The sequence below is a fragment of the Rhinichthys klamathensis genome, unplaced genomic scaffold (assembly GCF_029890125.1).
Source record: "Rhinichthys klamathensis goyatoka isolate OS25496 unplaced genomic scaffold, OSU_Roscu_1.1 h1tg000134l_1, whole genome shotgun sequence".
Taxonomy (NCBI): Eukaryota; Metazoa; Chordata; class Actinopteri; order Cypriniformes; family Leuciscidae; genus Rhinichthys; species Rhinichthys klamathensis.
Genome location: NW_026606669.1, coordinates 338,361 through 363,295, shown reverse-complemented (window position 1 = coordinate 363,295; position 24,935 = coordinate 338,361). Strand labels below are relative to the sequence as shown.

Genomic DNA, 24,935 nt, shown 5'->3' with positions numbered 1-24,935 from the left:
TTCCCAGACTTCCCACTGAGGTGCCTTGATACAGCACTCTGGGAACAGCCTATTTGTTCAGAAATTTCTTTCTGTCTTACCCTCTTGGTTGAGGGTGTCAATGATGGCCTTCTGGACAGCAGTCAGGTCGGCAGTCTTACCCATGATTGCGGTTTTGAGTAATTAACAAGGCTGGGAGTTTTTAAAAGCCTCAGGAATCTTTTGCAGGTGTTTAGAGTTAATTAGTTGATTCAGATGATTAGGTTAATAGCTCGTTTAGAGACCCTTTTCATGATATGCTAATTTTTTTAGACAGGAATTTTGGGTTTTCATGAGCTGTATGCCAAAATCATCAGTATTAAAACAATAAAAGACCTGAAATATTTCAGTTGGTGTGCAATGAATCTAAAATATATGAAAGTTTAATTTTTATCATTACATTATGGAAAATAATGAACTTTATCACAATATGCTAATTTTTTGAGAAGGACCTGTATGTAATTTTTTTAAATATATGTAGACCACAAAAAGTGTTTCTGAAAAACATTGCCTACCCTACCTTTAAAGGGACAGTTCACCAAAAAATGAAACGTAATAGAGGGTATGCGCATGACGTCACCGTCGGCCGGAGTGAATGCGGTCACGCCCACAAGTGGCAAAAAGACTGAGCGGCAGCATTTGTTTTCAGCGTGAATGCCGTGAAAATCACACAAAACACATCTAAAACGGGAAAGAGCTTTGCGATTGACTGTACAACTAGATTTGACCAGAAATCTGAGGTACTGTATATTTTTACAGACTGCAAAAAGCTACAGACCAGACTATATTCTGCATAATTGGATGTTTTTAAATAAACACTGACAAAAAACTATACAAGTTTTAGGGCTGGACGATATGATGATATACAGTATAACATTAATGTAAGTGATCACTCGGATTTAGACCTATCTATATTGTATTTATATAAAACGTTTACAGGCAAATTGTCTTCATTTATTTCCCCGGAGTCGAAATCAGGCACATATAAATGTCAGGAAACACGATTCCTGGCTGCATGTCAATATCCATGGATCACTGGATCTTTGATAAGTTGTAAGGAACACTATATCGAGTCCAACTTTTAGTTTAAACTGATAATAGTTTGTTTTACTCGCGTTAACGCAGTTTCCCCTATTAACTCCAGTCACGCAGCAGCTCTTCTGCCACTCAGTCCCGCTGAGGGGGGCGTGTTCCGGCGGGGAAGTGACGTTAATGCATTCCCTCTATTATTTAGTCATGCTTGTTCTAAAAATATGTTGCTATTTTTTCCCTGTGGAACACAAAAAAAGAATTCAATATAATCTTTATGCAGGTTTTTTTCCATACAACATTTCATAGTGACCACACCTGTTAAGCACCAAAAAGGACATAAAAATGCCATAAAACTAGTCCATACAACTATACACTACTGTTCATAGTTTGGAGAGAGTTCGATTTTTTTTTTTTTTTTAAGAAATTAATACTTTTATTCAGCAAATATGCAATAAATTGAACACATAAAGACATTTATAATAATACTAAAGATTTCTATTTCAAATTAATGCTGTTCTTTTGAACATTTTGTTCAACAAAGAATCCTGTCAAAAAAATATATGACAGTTTCCACAAAAAATATTAAGAAGCACAACTGTTTTCAACATTGATAATAGTAAAAAGTGCTTCCTGAAATCAGCATATTAAAATGATCATATTGAAATTAATACTGGAGTAATGGCTGCTGAAAATTCATCTTTGCTATCACAGGGATACTCTTTATTAAAATAGAAAACAGTTTTTTAGTTGTAATAATATTTGTAACCATATAAATGCATTTCAAAAACATTGAAGATATTTAAAAATCTCATCAACCCCAAACTTTTGAATGGTAGTGCATTTCTAAAGCCATATGATAATTGTGTTTATAAATAGTGAATAATGGCTAAAATTTCAGTCTGCTTTTCACATAAAGCTATCGTATGGCTAAGACATAAACGCAGCACACAAGTCATAAGGACTACTTTTATGGTACTTTTTATTGGCAGACGTGGTCACTATGAACGGCTGTTGTATGGAAAAGAGCTGTTCCACTGAAAAAATAGCACATGGGTATGAACAACATGAGGGTGAGTAAATGATGACTTTTTGTGTGTGAACTACTTAAGGACCTTTGAAGGCTCAACTTGTGACCAGTGTTTAAAAAAAAAGCAATGAAGGTGACAACTTACACAACTTCTTCTGGCTTGGGGGTACCCCAACCTGGAGCCACTGTCCACATCTCCCATAAGGAAGTCAGACACTCTGAGTGAAAAAAAAAAAAGACAAGTCACTGCTGGGACACTGCACATAACATAACTTGACCATACATATAACACTGTTACAATATTATGATGTTGGTTTTCACAAAAATAATAATCAAATAATATAATCACAAATAGATCATTTTAAATAAAAATATGAGCAGTATAAAGGGATAGTTCACCCAAAAATGAAAATTCTGTCATCATTTACTCACCCTTATGTCATTCCAAACCTGCATAACTTTCATATTTGAAACATGAGTGAAGATATTTTTTATATTCTCTGATCAGTATTGTCTAACCATTGAAAGCACATCAAATATGGTAAACAAATGCTCAAACATACTTGCTTGATGGGTGAGAACCAATGAGGTTTGTTCCTGTGTGTCACGCAAGTATGGCTGAGTTTCAGTTGACCATATTTGATGTGCTCTAGGTATGTGCGCTGATCAATGTTTATATGTGAATAAAAAGCTAAATTAAATCTGTTCATCATATAAAACAACCGTGTCTCTTAAGAAGACTTGAATTAAATTGCTTGATTCATATGTATTACTTCATGTTTTTTTAAGTCATCAAAGTTTTGGTTGGATGGACTTACAATAGAGGGACAAATACCTCTAAGATTTGTGTTTCGAAGATGAAAGAAAGTCTTATGGGTTAAGAATGACAAGAGGATGAGGACATTGTTGATAGAATTTTCATTTTTGGGTGAACAAACTCTTTAAAGTAACACTGCAAAAGTTAATTTAATTAGCGGTAAGAGAGTGACTACAGGATGCACAGCTGACGTGTGCTGTAAAATCAGAACATGGAAACTGAAAGTAAATCTATACAGAGCATAATATATGTTTAAATACAGAAGAGAGGGCTATGGTACTCACACATTGCCAAAGGTGAATGCCAAAGTGTCGATCGATGTGTATATCTCACCAAATATAGTGCCTTTGTTTTCTTTATTGACTTCCTTGACGTTCACGCCTGTGGGAAGTGAAAAACCACATGAGAAGTGGAGCCAAAAGGCACCAAAATTACAATTATTATTAGATGATGATGAGAAACAGGGGCGTAGACCTAGATCTCACTGTGTTTACGGAAATAGGAATTTGTCAACAGCTGGGAGCACCACCATAGCTATTGAAGACAATGAGCACTTTCCGATAATATCCCTCATTTCACAGGAAACCAATTTTAATACGCTTTAAAGTCAGACTCATTTTGAACATTTTGGTCCCCAAAGAAAAGGAACTTCTAGGTTCTTCCTTACTTAGAGTCTAATGCTGCTTTCTACTAAAGAAACGCTTCCCTAGAGTACAACACAAATGCTAAACAGTTTCCATGTAAATAAATCAAAGGATGCTTTTCTTCATTGTTTCAAGAAGATGATTGATGACCCACCACATTGGTGCTAATTTTCCATGTTTTGAGCAGTTAGAAGAGAAATGGACATCCTATTGACGTTGAATCTGTGACAGACAGCAAGTAAAGTCTCCGAGAGGCAAACAAAACGTGCATTGACCAAGAGCTTCCTGTCTGCTAGCTGAGCCTCCCCTTTACAGGAAACACTGACAAAAGCTTGAACTCTCAAAACATTCAGAGGACGTTCAAACAACTTTCGCCCAACTTACCAACAACTTTAACTTGCACTTGCCGTCATATCCAAGCTCGATAGGGTAAAGCATAGATTAACCAAAAGCACAACTCCCTCAGAAATTCAGGAACTAACACCACATCCTAGTTCACAATAAAGCTCAACTTCCACTTTTTCCTGACATACAAGAAAAAGTGACGAGGCAATTAAAAAAAGCAACATCTTCAGCTGTAGTTTCCAGTTCCGCATGGGTACATTTTTTGTTGGATGCCACGCAAAACGCAGCGACTGTCGGCAGAGATGGGAACCCCCAACTTCAACTGCCACCCATAGGAGGAGACGGCGCTGGAGAAGAGAGCAAGAGAGGTGCGTGGCTCCTGGTGCATACCTCTCTGCTTCTGAATGCAGGCGGGCGGCTCAGTGGCCCCTACAATGGAACGCTGACTTCTTCCTCAGGACATCCTGCAGTTCCACAAGAATGCTTCCACTTCTGCCGCCTTCACAGCTCAAATACGAGTTGGGAATGGCTACATTCAGAAAGTAGTTCTCTCAAAGAAAAAACCTTGAAAGCATTTTTTGCATCATTGGACAGACTTCTTTAAAATTCTGTCAATAGGAATTAAAGAATCGGGGGTTTTTTAAGAAAAAAAAAAAACCTAAGAATGATTATTACCACATACTTGTGGCATTCAAACACATGCAGGTATCACTTTATCAGGTGCAATGCGTCATAAGATGAGATAAAATACCTGAGATAACAGAGTCTTCTCCAGATCAGAGGCTAAAATAAAGAGATAAAAAACCAGCGATTCAGATGCCACTGACTCGCTCAAGACTTGGGTGAGGGAAGAAAGAATTTCAATAACTTGAGACACTTGACACTTTTATTGCTGCGCCCCTGAGAGATTCTTCAGCAAAACTATGCAGCGTTTTTAAAAAAAAAAAGAGAGAGAGGACCGCATGGACAGAGCGTGATGGAGGGGGAAAAATGTGCATCTGATTTCCTGAAGTTCATAGCGTTCCATCAAGAGAAAGAAGGCGGCTGACATGAATGTGGGGCGTTAAAATGCAAGCAAGCTGAAGTGTGAGTGGGACGCTCATAATGGAATGTCGGCCTTACAGGTAACTTGAGGTGGATATCTGAGGTGACCGGTCTTTCTTCTCAACTTCCCTATTCAAAAAGATAAAAAAGGCCTCAAGCATGTCAAAAAAAAGACACAATCCACAGATTATCTTCCTTTGTTAAACTCTTCAGACTGTCCTTGTATAAGACACATGGGAGCTCAGAGGGGTCACTGGCCCTCTAGTGGCAAAGGAGGATACTTTAAACTGGCCACTTGAATCAATACTGCCAAAGTGAGGAAAAAACAGCTGGGATTTATGTTTATAACCAACAAGAAACACACATTCACTGTCAATATAGCACAGAAATCATCTGTTCCCTGTTTTGCAACCTCAATCTGGACTGCGAACTGCACTGATGTACACATGAATATTCCTTTGCACTAGCCAGAAGAAGAATTATCCTGACTAGGAGTGGGTGGTATGACCAAAATCAATATCATGTTATGAGTCTTTAGAGAATATATCACAATGTAGTTATTTTTGCTGAAAATTCAACCATCAAAATGTATTAGTATTTCATAACCCTGCAGTAATGTCTATTTGTTGGTAATCTTGTGACTTTTTTCTTTTTTTTACATGAAAGGAATTTTCATTTGTTTTGTTTTTTTTGAAACTTGATGGATGCAAAACAAAAGATAAGATTATTCATAACAAATGAACGATACATCTGCCATCCGTACAAAAACAACTGCTTCACATTATTTAACACTTGAGCCAGAAACAAGAGTTTAAAAAAAGTGATGAATTACAAATAGGTTTTGCAGTGGACTATATACATAAATATATTAAATTATTATTATTATTAAATAATTAATGCTTAACTCTTAATGTGGCTTAATGCATTAAGATATTGATCTTGGAGGAGAAAATTCTGTGTTTGAATAAAACAAACTATGTACACAGATGACCCCAGAAAAACTATGAATGCATACACAAACAATGGAACAGACCATTTTTTATAGATCAATTGTAAGTTGTTGATTCTTAAGTGGGGCGGAGCTGAAAGAGGATGCTAACCTTTGACTTTGGCGATAACGGTGCCAGCAGCACCAAGGATTTCCGACGAGTTCAGCGGCTGGTGTTTGCCAATGACGACCTTCAACACGCGTACGAGCTCCTCAAGTCGCTCGTTGACCACGTGCTGCGAGCACTCTTGATTTTCTGTGGGTGACAAACAAACAGACAGAGACCACAATCGCATCAGCTCAGCTTCCTCTGCGTGTGTAGGGGATGCACAACTTTAAATACAGCAGTAATGTAGAAAGCTTTGAAATTCACCCATGTGAAAGGTCCCCAAGCAAACACATGATGAGTTGGCATGTGTGACATTGGTACATCCTAACAGCACGCTTGTTCTGAGAAGGCTCAAACGGAGGCGTGTGATGGTGCAAGCCCCTGTGGTTAGAGACGATGAGCAGTTTATGAGGCCGTGGCGTGGCTGAGATGCAGACAATGCTCTGTGCACTTGAGAGATGGCTGACGTCAAGATGAGAAAAGAGCTCTGAGACAAACTTGACAACAGCTATTCACATCGATCCAGACGTGTAATAACAGATTTTTTTGACTGAGAGAAAGGTACTTCATAACTGCTGACTGCACTGGATTACTGATGTCATGGAAAAGGAGATCAGAGAGTTTTGACTTGCTTCTCTCAAGTTTTTGTTCTAAAGTTTGTGTTCAATAAGATATATTATGTAAAATAAATTAATACTTTTATTCACCAAGGACGCATTAAATTGATCAATAGTGACAGTAAAGACATTTATAATATTATTACAAAGATTTTTATTTTCTATTCATCAATGAATCCTGAAAATGTCAGTTTCCACAAACAATTAAGCAGCACAACTGTTTTCAAGATTGATAAGAAATGTTTGTTGAGCACCAAATCAGCATATTACAAAATCCAGCTTTGCCATCACATATATAAATTAAATTTGAACATGTATTAAAATGGAACGGGCGGGGCACAATAGTTTACTTGTTTGGTCATTAATTTACATATTTATTTACTAGGCTAGTTTATTTACTTATTTACTTCATTTTATTATCGCAGGAAATTAGACTCTTTCTCTATCATTTTGCGAGCAAAAATGGAGTTGGTGATAAAGAAAAATGTTACGTTGCATTAACTTATATATTTCACCCGAGAAGGTGAGCCTGTGCATATCACACATGCACGAGAGTTATGCTGTTGAAGGAGTCTCAAACCACAGTCAATTATTCCCTGAAAATGAAGTGAAAGCAAAAATGATTGAGCTTTAGGCATCTGACGGAGTGTGCCGCATTAATTCTCTCAGACACAACATGAGCTGAATCAACCTCAATGCTGATAAGGGAAAATCAACTATCTTAATTTATTGGCTTAATATTTTTTCATGTGGACCATACATTAATGATAGTGAAAAAATTAGAAGAATCAATATTTCTTGTTAAAGTCTTGTTTAAGTCTGTGTTTGATGCTGCTTTTGATTTTCATTGATGACATATGCTGTATGTTCTTTCTGTGTGCTGTGTTTGGACATAAAAACTGTTATTAGGCCTATATCATTTTAGTAATGATTTGATATTATTAATCATTTGTAATTGTATTGTTATTATTAGTGTCATTAAAATGTTTTGTTAATGTGCTATGGAAACAAAACAAAATGCTGACGAACAACGATGCCGTTTTCTCCTTGGATTAAAAAACAACTGTATAAGAATAATGCGTCTCTTTATTAACAAGCACTCTTGACAATTTGATGATGTCGTGATGTCGTTATGAAATTAGGGAAGGCAAATTAACTGTTGGTCCTGATATTCATCTGATAATAATACTAGCCTGATAACAATAATAATAATAATAATAATAATTCAATACATTAATGGGAAAACCAAGTATAATTTGATATCAAAGGCATCAGCCATCGGCGATATCTCTGACTATCGTCGATAGACAATACTATCGTCTATCGGCACAACCCTACAGAGTAGGCCTGTGGCAAGGAGGGGTTTAAAGAGACTGAATCTTCAGACTCTTTGAAAAATGAGGTGATGTGCAGTACTGTATATTACAAGTATTATTAAGGCTCAATCCCAATTCACCCCTTGCCCCTACCCCTTGTTTTCGAGTGTACCCCTTGGCCTTAAAACAGAGTTACAAGGGCCAAAGGGTTGAAATATTCCCCTAAGAAATGGATCAACCCTTCATGAACCCGATACGTCATCAGTCGTCCGCGATGGCTCTGCCGTTACGGAGTTTTTACAGGATTTCTCCATGACAACGACTGACAATCAGCGCAGCTGCTCTTAACTTTGAGGAAACATGATGTTTGTAACATTCCTTCCTCGAAATGTATGTCTTTTCTGTTTCGGAAAGGTAATTTATTATACAATTTCTTAATTTAAATGACTATATTATTATTATAAGAGTAAATAAAGTGCATGGTGGTGTCTTCTGGGGCTAAATTTAAATGTTTAACCATTTGCAAAGCCATCTCGCCGGTGATTCGCGATGTATTCTGCGAACTTTCTCGTAGCCCTCCGTTTGGAGTGTGCCTCTGAAAAATCTCCGTTTCGAGGGCTATGTAGCCCTACCCCTCGATCTAAACAAGAATCGAGACACCCTACCCCTAGACGAGAACGCGCAAAACGGAGGGGTAGGGCCAAGGGGTGAATTGGGATTGAGCCTAAGTGTTTTTTTTTTACCTGGGATGCATGTAAACCTATTTTAGGAGACCTCCAAAACAAAATTAGAAACCTTTAAAGTAGCATAATAGGGGCACTTTAAAGTCAATGTGAAACCCCTTTAAATGTGAATCCACTTCCGTAATGTGAATTCAAGAAACAATGCAGGGTAGGACTTGGTTTAATCCATTTGTAATTGATTGAAAAGTGGGCTTTCCATACCAGAATGAGCCAGACCGAATGTTGGCTCAAGGAATGCCTAAAAAGCAATTTATCTTTTAATATTATAACATTATAAACATCAAAAGCACATGCAGCCAAGTAAAGGTCAATTGTCAAGTAAATATGGTCAATTTTGATTTCATGTTGACTTGAAAGGCCACCAAGTTTGCTTTAGTCAAGTCAAGTCATCTTCATTTATATAGCGCTTTTAACAATGGAGATTGTTTCAAAGCAGCTTTACAGAGATAAACATACAATTTACGGTAACAGAGATTGTTTTGGCTTTATAGCGATTTTGAATAATGTTATTTTCAGCTAAAGTTGGTTTTGATTGATTCACTTCCAGCTAAATTATCATTTGTTATTACATTAGGGGCCACTAAGACGACGGCGTTCTCTCTAAACAGACTTTAAACGCGAACCTGTGACCTGATGGCGTTCACATGCGCATTCAAAATTGATTCTATAGTTATATTCGTTTGAATATGTGTGCGCAGGTTTGTAATTTCCCTACAAACCATGCCTAAACAAATTACTTGTCTTGCCTATAAATTTGATACCGAATTTTATTTTATCACTTCGGGGTAAACTAAATGGGGTAAAGTTTAACTAAATGACAAAACGTACACCAAAACTGTTTGCATCAAATTTGTTTATTCTCTGAAGGTCAAAAAGGTTATATTTAAATTAATTGTTTGGCATCCCAACAAACAACTAGCCTTCAAATACCCCCCCTCCTCACCCCCTCACCACCCACCCAAAAAAAAATATTATTATGCATGTTTTTTAAACAATAAATATTTAGACTTTTAGGCTGAAAAGACATTGGGATTAAAAAAAATTTGTTTACACCATGTGAACCCATAAACGAAAACCACAATCTCTAATCTCTCTTGTTTGCATTAGGATAAAGTGGACGGTGATTTGGCTGTGTGCAACGGATGACTTCATATCTAACTGAATGTTGCAAAGGGTTCGTGAAGTTTTGATAGCAGGAGCATCTGTTTTTTATCCTTTCTGTGCAGATGTACATCATGCCACAGGGATGAGACAGAAGCTTTATGAGTGCACAGTTACAACGTGGAAGGTATGTGTGTGTTTGGCGGAACAGAGAGAGAGAATCACTTCTCCCACTATAAAAAAGCAAGAAAAAAAGTAGGAAGCTCAAAATGTTTTGACAGTTAAGCATCTTCAATTTATCATCTGTATTTACCACCCTAAATTCCCCTCAGTGTGAAAACACATGGAAAAACACACATGAATAAAGATGTCAGGGAAAAAAGGCCATGACCCTGTGGCGCCAAAATGATGAGTGATGGATTTTTTGCCTCTCTATTATCTATAATCTCCATTATCACTCCTTTTCCTCCAACTCAGTCCCACGAATGCATGTGTAGCCTATGCAATGACCAACGTGTCAGTCACTTCTGTTTACATCAATTCTCGATTTTAATCGATTCTCATTTTGAAGAACCGATATCAATTTTTAAATCCATTGAATTGATCTTTAAGTCTATTCTGTTTTCAGTTGATGATTGAACAAAGCCTTGTAGACTGCCTCCCATCCTAAAAATGGCAATACGCACTTAAGCGCATGTAGTTCACACTACATCTCTTGTAGATCATCTCTTCCACTTTACTACTAGTTACAGCACAAAATAAATATGAATGAATATCATAAGGTATGTTGAAAGATACATTACAACTTACTGAAATCTGTATCATGTTACATGTAATCGCTCAATCAGTGTTTCAACCGCGGAAAGACTTCAATAAAACAGATTGTAAATAATGTCAAGTAAAGTTGCATTTACCACAGAAAAGCCATTCAATGTCCAAAAACTTGTTAGTCAGCTAGAAAAAAAATACATTTTTGCATTAAAAAGTGCAGAAACTAATAATATTACACTTGTTAATATTACAATAATATTACACATATTATGCCACAATAATATGGTTAAAGTAAGCATTACTACATTAAATCCATGATAAATGTTGGTGATTTATGGACTGAAAAGCCTTCTATAACTTGTTTGTTCATGGCACTATGTTTCTCCTGGTTTCCATTTCAGCGTTGTTTGTTGGCGGATTTGAATGATTTTTACTAGATCTCGCAGTGATAATACTGTGGTGAATTCAAATGCTTTCTTAATCTACTAGCGCTGTGCAGTAACGGTGTCGCGTGAGCAAACTCACACCGCGCTAATATTGGTCTGAGCTGATAAACGGCCCGCGCTGCGCAGCTCAAACGAGAACCGCGGTTACATAAATGGCAGCTTGGGCAACTTGGTGGTGTTTCGCACCAGTGCAAATCGCAAGCTTCTGAATCAAAAATGAATAGAATTGTGAAATATGTGTCAATGCCCAGCCCTAATTACAATTCTTTGGAGTTCTTCAGGCACATATTTTGTGTGAGCCTGTTTTTTTTGCTTCACCCACAACAAAAATATCCAACAAAAACTGCTAAATCTAAACTAAAAAGAACATCTTGAGATAGAGGTCTGCACTTCCCCAGAACTATCACAGGACCAAACATGTGGCACAAGACAAATTGTCACAATGACATGTGAGTTCATGATTTCCAACCCTAACCCCCCCCGGTTTCACGTGTTGTGGGAATTGGACATTTTTTTGTCTATGGGACTGAAACGAAACAGAATCTACAGAGATCCACATAGATCTCTACCTGTTGGCTTTTGCTGACAGGAGCGGGACAAAGAGTGAAAGATAAGGGCGGAAGCTGGACAAAATAGAACACTTTTTTTCTGGAAATGGATGGAGAAGGAAAAAAAAATCCATTCCACGCAGACCTCTTATCTTGAGGTAATGAGTATTTACAAAAATCTTAAAATCATGCATTAAGGACGCTAAAAGATCCTGCATTAGCACAACATAATGACCTCCCTCCTCCAACCTGGGTGACCAGGCGCACGTCTTCAAACCCTCAGGATTAGGAGATTCCAGAGTGGTAAGAGGAGAGGAGGCTCTAGCCCCAGGGACACTCAAGTGTATCCTCTCTGACTTTGAAGTGTCCCTCAGACAAAAGGCCTTCATTAGAAGCCCCCACCCCAGCTGAAGGTCTTCCCCTCTCTGCCCTCCTAATTACTGGTGAGGGGTCCCAAGCAGCAGGTCACAGAAGGAAAAGCCGTTTCTGTAGAGATGCACCGATCGACAGGCCAGGGACTGAAATCAGAAGATTTCCGCATGATCGGCCCCAGGTAACCGGCCAGTCAGTCTCACGACTTTCCAATTCCGAGCCGGTCCGTTTTGTTGTCAGCGGCTCAGGCAATTACGTCAGCTGCGCGTTCTACCTCTCTTCTCTCCGACAGCGAGGTTTTGCGCATAATTTTACTAATTCCTGCAGGTTTCGTGCTCAAAAACAAAATTTTGCATTGAAGAAAAGTAGATTTATTTGTTTGTATATGCTGTTAATTATAGTTCTTTGAAAGAAAATCGGAATCGGCAGGTCACAAAAAACGGAAATCTGAATCGGATGCAATCGGTGCATCTCTACTTTTCTGATTAAGCTGTCTGTTCACGGCACATTTTTTTATGATAATGCTGGTGCAGCCACGTCTAAAAAGCACAACCGAAGTCTCTAAATATGTTTGATTTTTAAAGTGTGGCCAAACATGCAGGACAGGTCAGTTTGAATGACAGGGAGTGATCCACCCCCCCACCCCTCAAAAACCTGATGGAATGTTGCATCCGCCCAACGGGGGCCCAGCACACAGGGGACTATGTCATGTGTCAGACCTGATTGGGGTCCCAGGACGTCTTCATGCCAGCGTAGCAATCGGTGCTCTTCAAATCCGCTCTAACTCGGTTATGAATAATGCATCATCTGGGCCCCCAAACTCTTCAGTGCTGTCAAAACAATGGGATTTTAAAAAGTATGCATGAAAACTGCTCAGGGGGAACTTCAGGCTTTGTTTCTGTGGGGATACTGCCACATGCATTGTTCAGGATGAGCCCCCTGCTGACGGCCCTCCGTCCAGGGTCCATTTCACCCGGAGAACTCCAGCAGCGAGTCACCGTCCCTCCCACGCTTGGCCTGCGTGCTGGCCCAGCCACGCTTCACGCTCAGTCTCTTCATGTTTCCCTTGTGCCCTTCGCCTGGCCCTCCGTCTCTGATCAGAGCCGTTTAACATAATCTCACCCAACTGCCAACAAGCCTTGCACTGCAGTGTGAGAACGAAGGCAAACAGCCCATATCCCACATCTCATCAAGGCAGTTTTCTCATGAACGCGTACACATAAGGGATTTATCCCGTAGCTGACAGGTCTGACATGTTTTTTTAGATCTCAGCAAGTTAAACTGACAGATGGATGTCTTTAAATTGAGGTTGTGAACAACATGTCCTTAGATCAGAGGGACAATGCAACAGGATGTTATTGAATTGCTGGCCTGAAGGTCCATCTCAAAAGAACTGATCAAACCCATTTTATTGTTATAACTATATATTATATAAATATATCTACATACTATTTAATCCCCAAATTATTACAGAATCAACATGAAGGAAAATATAATATTGAAATTAAAATAAATATATGTTTTAATTATTTGAATAAATATTAAATGTTGTTATAAAATAAATTGAATACTTAAGTTATTATTTATTATTAACATAAATAATAATTTAAAAATACTATTTAATGCAACCCACTTCAGCAAATTTGTTTCATTATAACTATTGAATAGTACAAGCAACTAATTAATTAATCACACATTTTTTCTGTGATTAATTGCACCTAACATTGAAACCTTAATCATAAATATATTTACACATTAATGTAATCCCCAAATTAATATAGAATCAAGAATAATATTGTAGTTATTTAAAAAAAAAAAAAAAAAACATTTCATTAACATTAAATTATTGTTTATATTTTTATTTAAATAATATTTGTTTAATGTTATTGTTAAACAATCCACATCAAATGCAAAAATGAACATGTTAATTTCCCCAATTCTACCATTAACTATAACCAAACTAAGAACGTTTAGTATAGTCAATTAAACATCAGCTACATTTTTAGGACAGTCGGAAACTAACTCATCACTCTTTTCCTGAGAAAAACGGTTGTATGTTTTTTGTCCTGGCACCATACGTTCCAAATGTTTCCTAGAAAATTAGCCACTTGACACAATGTCATCACACACTTCAAAGCTTTTACGCACTGCTGTTGGCATTTCCTCCGTTGCTAACAACAGGTAATCAATAGGCACGTCTCGACCTGCCTTAGTTGCGCTTTGCCCAAAGCGGCAGACGAGCTTAGTGACACTCTGTAGTAAATCATCTGTGAGAAAGCAGCACTGGGTTTGCCGTTGTCCCTGTCAGCCTACCTCACACCGTCCCACTTCTCTTTTACAGGAACAGAAAGAGCCTTCTTTGAAGTGCAGGAAATTAGCAAAGTCTGGAGTATCCCATTAGCACATAAGAGGAAATAAACACACCAAAAGCAGCAGTCTAAACCGACGACAAGTCACACTTTTCATGCTCAAATTCAGTTCCACCAAAATAACCTCTATCAAGAGGCTTTCTTCATTTGGCATGATCCCAAAAAAACACACTCTACATCCAGCACTAATGATGGCCCTGTACTTAGCTAGGATTTCATGGGCCAACTGGCACATCCCCATGACCAATCTGCTGAACTGTGGCTGTAAATCCACACCCCAGGAAATGCTACCCAACCACAGGCCCACACAAAAACATCCCTCACCTTCAGTGGGAAAGTTACTGCCCAACAAATCTCTCTTCTCCACTTCACAAGCGCAGCGAGCCATTATATCACCTACCACCGGGGCTTCGGCAATGGTGCCACCCGCAACAATCGTGTAAAACGAGGGTGGGGTGTCTTTTTTCACTTTTTCAATTTGGAGGGTTTTGTCCATATCCCCAGATTAACACCACTAATATATGCCAAAGGGGCCGCCATACCAAGACCTCCAACAGGCTGGTGCATTCACGAAAACTATTTGTTGACCAGGCCCAGCTATAAGAAAATACTCTTGTATGCCTGAACCCCTCATTTGTTTTACATCGATCAGATTGCAGCTGTAAGGGTGAGTGCAGGTGACTGAGGAACTTGGAAATAAAAGTTGGGAATGATAAAAACCAAATGAAATCTACCATCTGACTGGCTGTTTAAATTAAAAGGGGATGTCTAATGTTATTTCATGCATTCTGATTCTCGTGTCATGGCCAAAGTTTCAAAAAACGAGTTGGACGGAGTATTTATGTGCCAAATACACTCCTTCAGGGTTTGTGTAAGTTTCAGAAAGTTTTTTCCAAGAATGGCCCAGTATGACGTCATAAAGGGCGAAATTCCTTGTATGGGCACTTGCGCGGATGGTGAGGGCGTCAAGGAGAGTTGAAGTCATGTCAACCTTATGGTAATGAGCTATGACGCGGTTCGGCAGCAACCAATCAGAATGTAGAAGTCCTCCGCTTGAGAGGATTCCAGAGAACGCAGTCCTGTAAACTTTGGTTCAAACCACATTAGTTCCCAAGCAAAATGGAGGAGAGGTTGATCATGTGAATTTGATAAGAAGGCATGCTAGGCAACACAGATTTGACCAATTGCATTAAGGCTACACTTCAACCAGGACAGTTATTGTAATATAGGCTGCACACAAATTAATGTTAATTAAAGACCAAGGCTAGTTAACGTCACCTATAAACTACATGTTGAAATTAGACTAGAACTTAACCATAAACACAAAAGCCACACCACACAACTGGCTTTTAATTGGTTTATTTCGTCAGCAAACATGTAACTATAATTGTGAAATTCTTTCCATCGATCAATTTCTTACTTTCACTTACAATATCTTACAAAATTACTTACAATTTCATGAGGTTAACTTATACCCTACTTGTGCTCAGTCTGCACAAATACCGATCAACATGCTTGTTTGCTTTGCGGTCCCTTTAAATAAAGTTTAAAAAAAGACCAAGCATGTGATCTACGTCATAGCGTCAGAACGAATCTCTTTACAGCGTTGTTGGCAGGGGCAGCCAGAGCGAATTTTGACGCTCTCAAAACGTGTGAACGCACAGTTAGCCTTACCCTGGGGTTGGTTCACCCTCCGCCTATGATTACCAATTCCAACCAAACTAAAAGACAAACTCTTTCTATGACCGTTATCGCGACTCGCTCTCTCACTGATTTACCTAATAATTTTGAAGTTAATTATGTAAAATGCAATTCATCATCATGCAAACAAACAAAAAGCACACGCTCTTGTGTCAGGTTGTTATGTTGTAATGCTAAAAATAAAGGTAGGAATGTGTGTATTTACGACCCACCAGGACCAGATGGTAGATCCACCAATCAGAGAGGTCCCAGAATCTCAATCGTTTTTTGATTGGATAAAATGAATAGAGAATATCTTGTGCTCGAGCCCCCGGATCAGCGTATGCTCACCAGGCCTGTGGTCTTGGGGAACCGCATTCATTACAGTCTAGAGAGACCTGCTTCGTGTACTAGTGACAGTACTCCCACGTTTAAATGTGGTCATCATGCCCAAAACTTTGTAGTGTGTACATGGCCAATGCGTATAATCTTTGTGAGCAATAATAAGAGCTTTACGACTGGAAGAAAATAACTCTGTTGGAAGACTATATTTTAAGCAAGTCTAAGAAAAGAGAAAAACCTGAGCTAATTTTAAATTAAAGATCGTTTTGCTTGGTTCTGTGTGGACTCAGATCCTTCAGAGTTCCCACGCTTAAGGGTTGAGAGAGTCTCATCAAACTGAACCTTTTCATTATGAACTGCAGCTTTTTAAGCCACTCACAATTGGCAGAAAGCAAATAAATAGGCCTACATCACAAAAATAAAAGCCGGACAACTCTAAATATTAAATACGACATATTTATATAAAATAGGCTAATATTTATGGAACAACATTTAAATTAAAAACAATAGCCATTATAAAAGACAATAGGAAATAAACACAAGCAAACAATTCAGTCAAACATAAAAAAGCAGCGCTCTAGAACAGGATTTAAGTTAAATATAGCCAAATATAAAGTTATGAAACTTAATTTTCCCCTTAACCAAAATAGATTTACTCTGGAAAAAGACAGACAAAAGATTGCTGTTTGATATACCCCAAATGAATTATACCGTGTGTTTAAAAAACTATCTATAAAAGCCAGTGAAGCTGAAGATGAACCTGTACAGAGCGCCTGAACAAATAGCCTAGGGATTATGTTGAACGTCGTATGACCAAACCAGAACACTGGTCTTATCACCTCCGCTTGTCAGAGAAAGTGTTAACAATCGTATGAACGGACGCCGATATCTATGGACTTTTAAGGTAATCAGCTAACCTAGTTCACTTTGGTATATGCATTTATTCTATTTAAAATAGCTCCTTTTAAGTTATATTGAGTAAAACAGCTTATTTTTCACGTAGCACATACAAAAGGCCCGAATCGGAAGCGATGTGATCTGTTTTACAGAATACAGAAGTTAAGTTGCACATAACCCCTATTGTAAAACAGAAGCTGTATGTTTACGAGCCACATATGTGAGGTTTAAATAATCATATTCTTGCCTAAAAAAACTCACTGTGACAGTAGTATTTATAAAAAATATGGTGGATTTGCTCGACCGTCATGACAGTCACTGCAAGAGGAGTGATTCAAAAGGTTAGGACTGGTAAAAAAAAAATTTGATTTCTCGATTTTAATCAATTCTCATTTTACAAACCGATTTCGATCATTAAATCGCAAGAATCGATTAGTCTACCGCAATAAGCATTGTGCTTGTTACTTTTGATATGAAATAAAGTCTCAGATTTCAAATTATGTCAATTTTACTACGAAAAATAAACACCGTTTTGCCACTGTTTAATATGCCGTAACAGATCGCTGTAGCGCCTCAGTTCAAGAGAAGATGCAGCACGAAGCGCACGTGAACTGATCATCTCCTCCGCTTTAATACTACCGGTAGTTACAACACGAAATAAACATGAATGAACATCTGATGGAATGTTAAAAGATACAGTACATCTTACCAAAATCTGTATCATGTCTCATGTAATCGCTCAATCAGTGTTTCAACAGCGGAAAGACGTCAATAAAACAGCTTATAAACAATATGTCACCCAATGTTACATTAACCACAGAAAAAACAAATTCAGTGACTATAAACTTGTTAGTCGGCTAGAAAAAATAACTCAAGAGAGGAGCATTTTGCTAAATATGTGCACCATATTCATTATAATTTTTAATAATGCATGTTTTAATAAATCCGTCAAGTTTATGTGACAGCCACCATTTAAATGTTTATATTTCCAAAAAAACGAATTAGAGTACAAATATAATTGTTATTTTAAAGTTAGTATTATAACTTTATTATTATCTTCAACCTTCAATATTATAGTACTGTAGTACCAACTGACTCCCACGTATAGCTAGTTTACAGCATTAGTTGAGAGATTTTTTTTTCCTTGAGAAAATTTGCCATGTACTGCACCCTATAGACAAAATAATCAATATCGAATGGAAATTAATCGGAATTGAATCGAAAGCTTGTGAATCAAAATCGAATTGAATCGTGAAATTTGTGTCAATAGCCAGGCCTACTAAAACAGGTGAAAAGGTTCCAGTGCTGCTGATACTGCTGGAATATCGCACGGCTGGAAAAGGCTCTCAGCCAATCAGATTCGAGAACCAGAAAGAACTGTTGTATAAAAATATATAATTAAATTAATATATATATATATAATACCACTACTATACATTGCATACTTCAATTTTTGCATTTTCAAAGAAAAGCTTTATTGTGATAATAAAGAATGACTAAACGTGTCAAAACTTAAAGGTGCTCTAAGCGATGTCACACGTTTTTTTAGGCCAAAACATTTTTTGTCACATACAGCAAACATCTCCTCACTATCCGCTGACTGCCTGTCCCCTGAACACACTGTAAAGAAACGCGATCTCTGTAGACAGCCCAGGCTCCACAAACAGCAACAAAAAACAAACTGCGGCGACCCGCTCCCCGAAACATAACAAACTGTTCCAGCCAATGGACCGACAAGAAGAGTTTAGGGGGTTAGTGTGCGGATGAGGAGGAGGGAGGGTCTAGCTAGCCTCCGTTTTGTTTGACAATAGTTCGAATGTCAACAAGAAGTGACGTCACCCAGGATCGCTTAGAGAACCTTTAACTTGTAGTAGTGTACATTTTAAACAAGTAGCCTAAAATCAAACAAAAAGGCCAGTGCACCTTGAATCAATGGTTTGTAAAAAAGACAAACACTAAGTGTTGTTATCTGTACTACGCTAAATCAGTCTAGCTATATACCTGGTGCATGACAGAACGAAAGACATGATGATGACATTAGCTAACTGCATGATTTGTATTATCTTAGAACTGTACATTTTTGACGTTACTTTGACAGTCACCTCTGTACCCTAAATTGTAATGTAGAAACATGCATTTTCCGTAAAGCTGCTTTAAAACGATATGTATCATGAAAAGGGAAATACAAATAAATGTGAACTGAATTGAACTTTCTGGCTCTTATCACAGTACTTTTCAAACTCAGAGCACTTAAGAGAAACTTCAAAACAAAACAGCACATTCTTTCAGCTATACCACATGATGAGCATCAACAGGCCACAATACAGTCCATTCGTTCTGAACGTGCTTCTCTAAAATCACAGAGGGAATTATTTGATATGTAGCCCTTCCAGTAAAAACACCCCACCCTTCTGAATGTCCAACTGTCTCGGGAGTTCAACATTACACTAAAAACATCTTAAATGTTTGATTCTACGAAAATCACGCTAGGCTTAGCTCTCAGATTTGTTTTGACAGGAGAAACAACAAAAAAAAGTGACATTTCTGACATTTCTCACAGGATGTGCGCAGAGTTTTACTGGGAAAGATGTCGATCAGAAAGAAGGAACGTAGACAACCATCTGACTGAGAAAAATTTGACTATGACAACGTTGCACTTCTTAAAAATTCCCCGGCTGCCAGATAGTCAAACAAACCAAAACGGAGTGGGAAAAGTGCCTTTGAAAACATTCAGAAATTTCGGCAAGTAAGAGTCATTTTTCATGTGTCGCACACCTAACAACAGTCAATCGAAGGAACAAGTGAACATTTGTTCTGAAGGAATGCGGGGTATGCAGGAGGAGGGGGCTTCGTGGCGGAGGAGGAATCACCGACGAGAAGAGTTTGGTCGCACTGATCAAAGTGATGAGCCAACATAAACACTAACTAAAAAAAAAGCACTGCGACTGCAGTTTTCTGATAACCACTTTACGAACCACTTGGTTTTGTTTTAGCTTAAATGGACACATTGTGGCTACAAAAGTCTAGAGCAGAAATTCAACGTGACGTGCATTCAGAATGCAGAGCAAATAAGCCCGCGGATGAGTTCCTGTAGCGTTCCTCTTGGCTGAATTGTAGATCATAGCTAGCGTAAAATAACAGTCAGGGAGGTGAGCAGAGCTGTGTGATGATCAATCCCTGTGCAGACAGACTGAATCCATACATTTAGAGGGTCAGTGAGCATCTCCTCTGCTGAGAGGGAACAGGGCAGTGGGAGAGAGGGGAGGTCAAAAGCATGTGCTTGTGGGAAGTGTCACCGGGCTGCTTGACAGAGGGTGGTGTGAAGTGTCTCATTTATCAGTTTAACATTTGAAATAAAAGCAGGTAGAATCCTTTTTTAGGCAGACTGCACTGATTGAGCTACTGGGAAAGAGAATTAACTGCTCATATTCAGCAAATATGCACCAAATCTCCGGATTATAGAGATTACGCAATCCATTTGTTTTGCTGGTATTTGTGTTAAGTTTCCGTAGTCAGCAGCCGCCACACTTGTCAAATAAAGCATTGAAGTTATAATACAGTTGTGCAAAAGCCTCTTTTGAGAATGTTTTTTTTCCACCACAACCCACTTCCTGTAGCCTAATTTTTTGGCAACATGTATTATGTACAAATTACAAAAGTATGCTAATAAAATGAAAAGCTAATAAAAATGTAATTTATAATTTGTGTAATTTCATGTGAAAATTACATGAAGTATGTTCACAGATAATCAAGCTACAGCAGGATTTTGTGTAGGCGAGTGTTCATCTGTCTGTAAAGTATATTAACACAAAGCACATTTGAGCAACTGAAGGATTAAAATATGCGTTTTTCTGCATCACCTCCACCTTTTTGAAGCATGCGCACAATGCAGAGGCAAACTAGAGTTTGATTAACGCAAATACAATCAGTTTATCTACACCATCGACACCATTCAAAAGTTTGGGGTCTGTAAGAATTTGACGTTTTTGAAAGAAATCTCTTTTTTTGTAGACAATTTTTGAAAAGTTATTACAATTTAAAATAACTGTTTTTCTATATATTAAATTGGAATTTATTCCTGTGATGGCGAAGCTGAATTTTCAGCATCATTATTCCAGTCTTCAGTGTCACACGATCCTTCAGAAATCATTATAATATGATTTGATAATCAAAAAATAATGCTTTTTATTTTTTGAGAAAACCATGATACATTTTTTTTTCCAGAATTGTCTGATAATCAGAAAGTTCAAAAGAACAACATTTATTTGAAATATAAATATTTTAAATGTATAATATAATGTAGGCTATAAATATAAATATAAATGTATTTACTTTGATTTAAACCTTCAGTGTACATAAACATAATTTGGCAGAAATAGCAAATCTATAGTTACCACACTTGTTTAGCCAGTGACCACCATTTTAAGTGGTGAAATGCTTTTTGCAAAGAATAAAAAGCATCATAATTCCCTGCTGGGGGTGGGACGGTTTGGCTATTCTTAGATGGGAAAGTATTTAAATGTGTACAGACCACAAAACATAATTGGCCAGCCACTATCTATACTCCACAGCTCTGTCATAAATGCTGTATTGTTTTTTTTACTGTGCATGCCTATATAATGAAGGCCTTTCATTCTTTCAACTTTTCTCTAAAAGGAAGGATCTAACAGGGACATCATCTTCTAGCGGTTTCCAATAATGCAGAACAGGAACACATAGTTTCCCATAAAGTACTGTACCTTGATAAAGCAAACAGGAATAACCAACAACAGACTCTGTGTATCATGTGCAGTCATATCTATAAGGGGGGGGGGGGGGGGGGAGGTGGGTGTATGTGTGTGTGTGTGTGTGTGGGGGGGGGGGGTGTTTACCAGAAGCAGGCAAATTTCAGAGATGCCTTGTGCAGCACAAAAGAAGCACTCTCAGCAGGGTGGCCAGGAGTTTACCCGTGGCATCCTGACAGACGTGGCACTCCTCCAGTGATGGGAATGAGGAACACTAACACAACTTCTACATCAGTGTGGGCTGACACGACTGACCCATATGCACATTTAGAAGAAGCTGATACGTCATAAACAGCCATACCACACGATCAACCACAGCTGAAATGCACCAAAACGCTTTTGGAAGCATCTATAGTAGCAAAAGTTAAAGCTGCAGTCCGTAACTTTACAGCTAATAAGCGAGTACATCATGAATCCGTTTTCTTATCCTGAATCACTAGGGTACATCTATAATAAGTGTTTATATTCGGACTATTTTAGTCTGGTTCGGGTCGTACCACTGCGGAGTAGCCCAGTACCTGCGTGACTCTTCATAGACATAAACAGAGAGAAGTAGTTCCGGCTACATTGTTCTGCAGTTCTGTTTTTTTTACCGCTAGAGCACCAAAAGTTACAGACAGCAGCTTTAGGTAGAACCTCACCTTTGGAGTGAAAAGCCTCCTTTAGGCTCAGCAGCACGTCAGAAAACTTGCGCACATCATTGACCAGTTGCATGATGTATTCAGGGTCTCCTCCTGGGGCGGTGATGGTATGGTCCAGGCCCATTGCATCGAGGGGGTTCGTCTTAGAGCTGCGGCCCATTTCTTGTGTTTTGTTGGACCCGGGTGACGGGGACACAGGGATGTTGGGCTGGGAGAGACGAGCACCGCTTGCCAAGCGCTTATTCCCACTGTTGCTGCCCTGACGGAACATTCCAGCAGCCGCTTCTGCCGTTACTGAGCCGCATCAGCCGCAGATCCAAGGGCCCGCCTGCCAGTGGAGAGCTGAGGGCACTGTGGGAGAAAAAGCTAATGATCATTAACAGCTAAAGTAAGCATACAAAGACAGTGGAACCTAATATCAGGTACACAATTTATAAAAGTGCGCAGAATGTAGAGTGTATGACTGAAATGATTTATAAAAAGTACACACAAAACAGTTAATGCATCCCTTGTAAATCGCAGTTAATCTTCAATTCAAGCACAATGTGTAGTACAAGGTCATGATGATCAATTCCATGTACAGAATGTCCAGAAATATCTCTTTATTAAGAAACATTTATTATTAGTATTATCAATATTGAAAACAGTTTATGCTGCTTAATATTTTGGGGTAAACCGTGACACACTAACAGCAGTAATGGCTGCTGAAAATTTAGCAATAACATAATATTTATGTAATAATATTTCACTGTATTTTGATCAAATAAATGCAGCCTTGGTGAGCATAAAGAGACTTCTTTTTAAAAACCTTATTGTTTCCAAACTTTTGACTATTAGTGTGTTTATAGATTTTTTCCCCCGATGAATAATTAATTAATTAATTTTGGTGATGTAATTAAATTTTCCTAAAGCAGTTAAAATGTTGCTCGTTTGCACATATAATTATATTAATGCATATTCCTATTTATCTTTGCATTTTTTATTTAATTGGTATATAAGAGCGCAAAAAGGTTTGTTCAGGTGGATTTTAGATCTGGGTTAAGTGTAGGCTAATTGAATTTAGTTTGGATTTTTTTTTTTAAACATCAGCTCAAATACATATTTTTCTTAATTTACATATTGAAAGGGTAGTTAACATCGAGCCATATTATAAATGCATCAAACTATCTAGAGTTACTTTTCTAAGCAAACAGGTATTTTAATTTTAAAACCCAGCACCTGGTTCCACAGCACCTAAAGTGCTCTCTTCGAGCTCTTCACTATCATTATGATGATCAAGGAACAAGCCCTCAGACTACCTGACCCCATTATCTACAAATGCATCTTACATTCATTCACATGTCATTTTTGTGGCCATACGCTGTTTTCTTGAGCTCTGTGATTAACGTTACGTGACTGCTTGTGTCTACACGTGACGCACGTCTGCTGCAGAAGAATGCGAGTAATGCACCGATCTTTATCATTTAAAAAGGGGCTTGACACCTGCCAATCAAAACTAACCATCGCGCTAGTGTTCAGTGATATGAGAGGAAATGAACTGGACATAGGGAAAAACACGGACATTGGGTGGAGTATGACCAGCTATGATTTATGTCAGACATAAATGTTGTTTTGGCTTGAAAGGTTATTTAACAGAGCATGAAATCAGCATCAAATCACTTCTGTATTATTAAAATCCTGTATATAATTTAGATATTTTATTTTCCGACTGTAAGCGAGCACATATGATTTGACGAATCTAATAACTAATTCCTCTCAATACTGTGAGTTAACTGTTTCTCCACTTCATCTGCTTTACGTTAACGTTACACTTTAGCGCTGCTAGCTAACCAATTTACAATTACAAATCTTTAACAGTTGGTTGCTGTTTACAGCGTCTCAGACAAGTGGCACTTACTTGAATAGGTCATTAGGAACATCATACCGCAGAATTATGAAGGTAAATCCTTTGTAAAAACATCAAATACGCTGAAATGAGACGCTCGCCAACGGACCGCTGTTCACATCACAACTGACTAGAGAAAAACTTACTGAGTGACTGTGACTGACTGACTGACTCAAAACGTACTCACATGACCTCAAAGCCAACTTCCTATTGGCTGGGGGAGTGCCCTGAACAATCCGCTTGTTTTCCTCGTCAAAATTACATGTGCTGCTCTGAGACTGTAGTTCAGTGATGTAGATAGAAATGTATAAAACTAATAAATAGTTTTATTTCTGTTAGAGATACAATAAGGGTTTATAGGCTAGTCATAAGGTCCAGCATAAAGCAGGAAAAAAGAAT

At 38.1% G+C, this 24,935-nt stretch overlaps 1 protein-coding gene across 3 annotated transcripts in view; it reads right to left on the bottom strand.

Annotated features, from left to right (window-relative positions):
• The window catches only part of arhgap29b (Rho GTPase activating protein 29b), a 38,525-nt gene extending 13,843 nt beyond the window's left edge, over positions 1-24,682 (bottom strand). Inside the window, exons 1-5 of one of the 3 annotated variants that reach the window (XM_056256970.1) lie at positions 24,549-24,682; positions 22,652-23,002; positions 6,028-6,171; positions 3,179-3,275; positions 2,223-2,295 (exon numbers count right to left, since the gene is read on the bottom strand). In XM_056256970.1, coding sequence (XP_056112945.1) covers positions 2,223-2,295; positions 3,179-3,275; positions 6,028-6,171; positions 22,652-22,922 — 585 coding nt within the window. In that variant the 5' untranslated portion in view covers positions 22,923-23,002; positions 24,549-24,682. Of the gene's footprint in view, positions 1-2,222; positions 2,296-3,178; positions 3,276-3,692; positions 3,899-3,922; positions 4,466-6,027; positions 6,172-22,651; positions 23,003-24,548 lie in introns of those variants that run through there. The other 2 variants (XM_056256971.1, XM_056256972.1) reach the window with 2 other exon arrangements.
• Between the last annotated feature and the right edge of the window lie 253 nt (positions 24,683-24,935).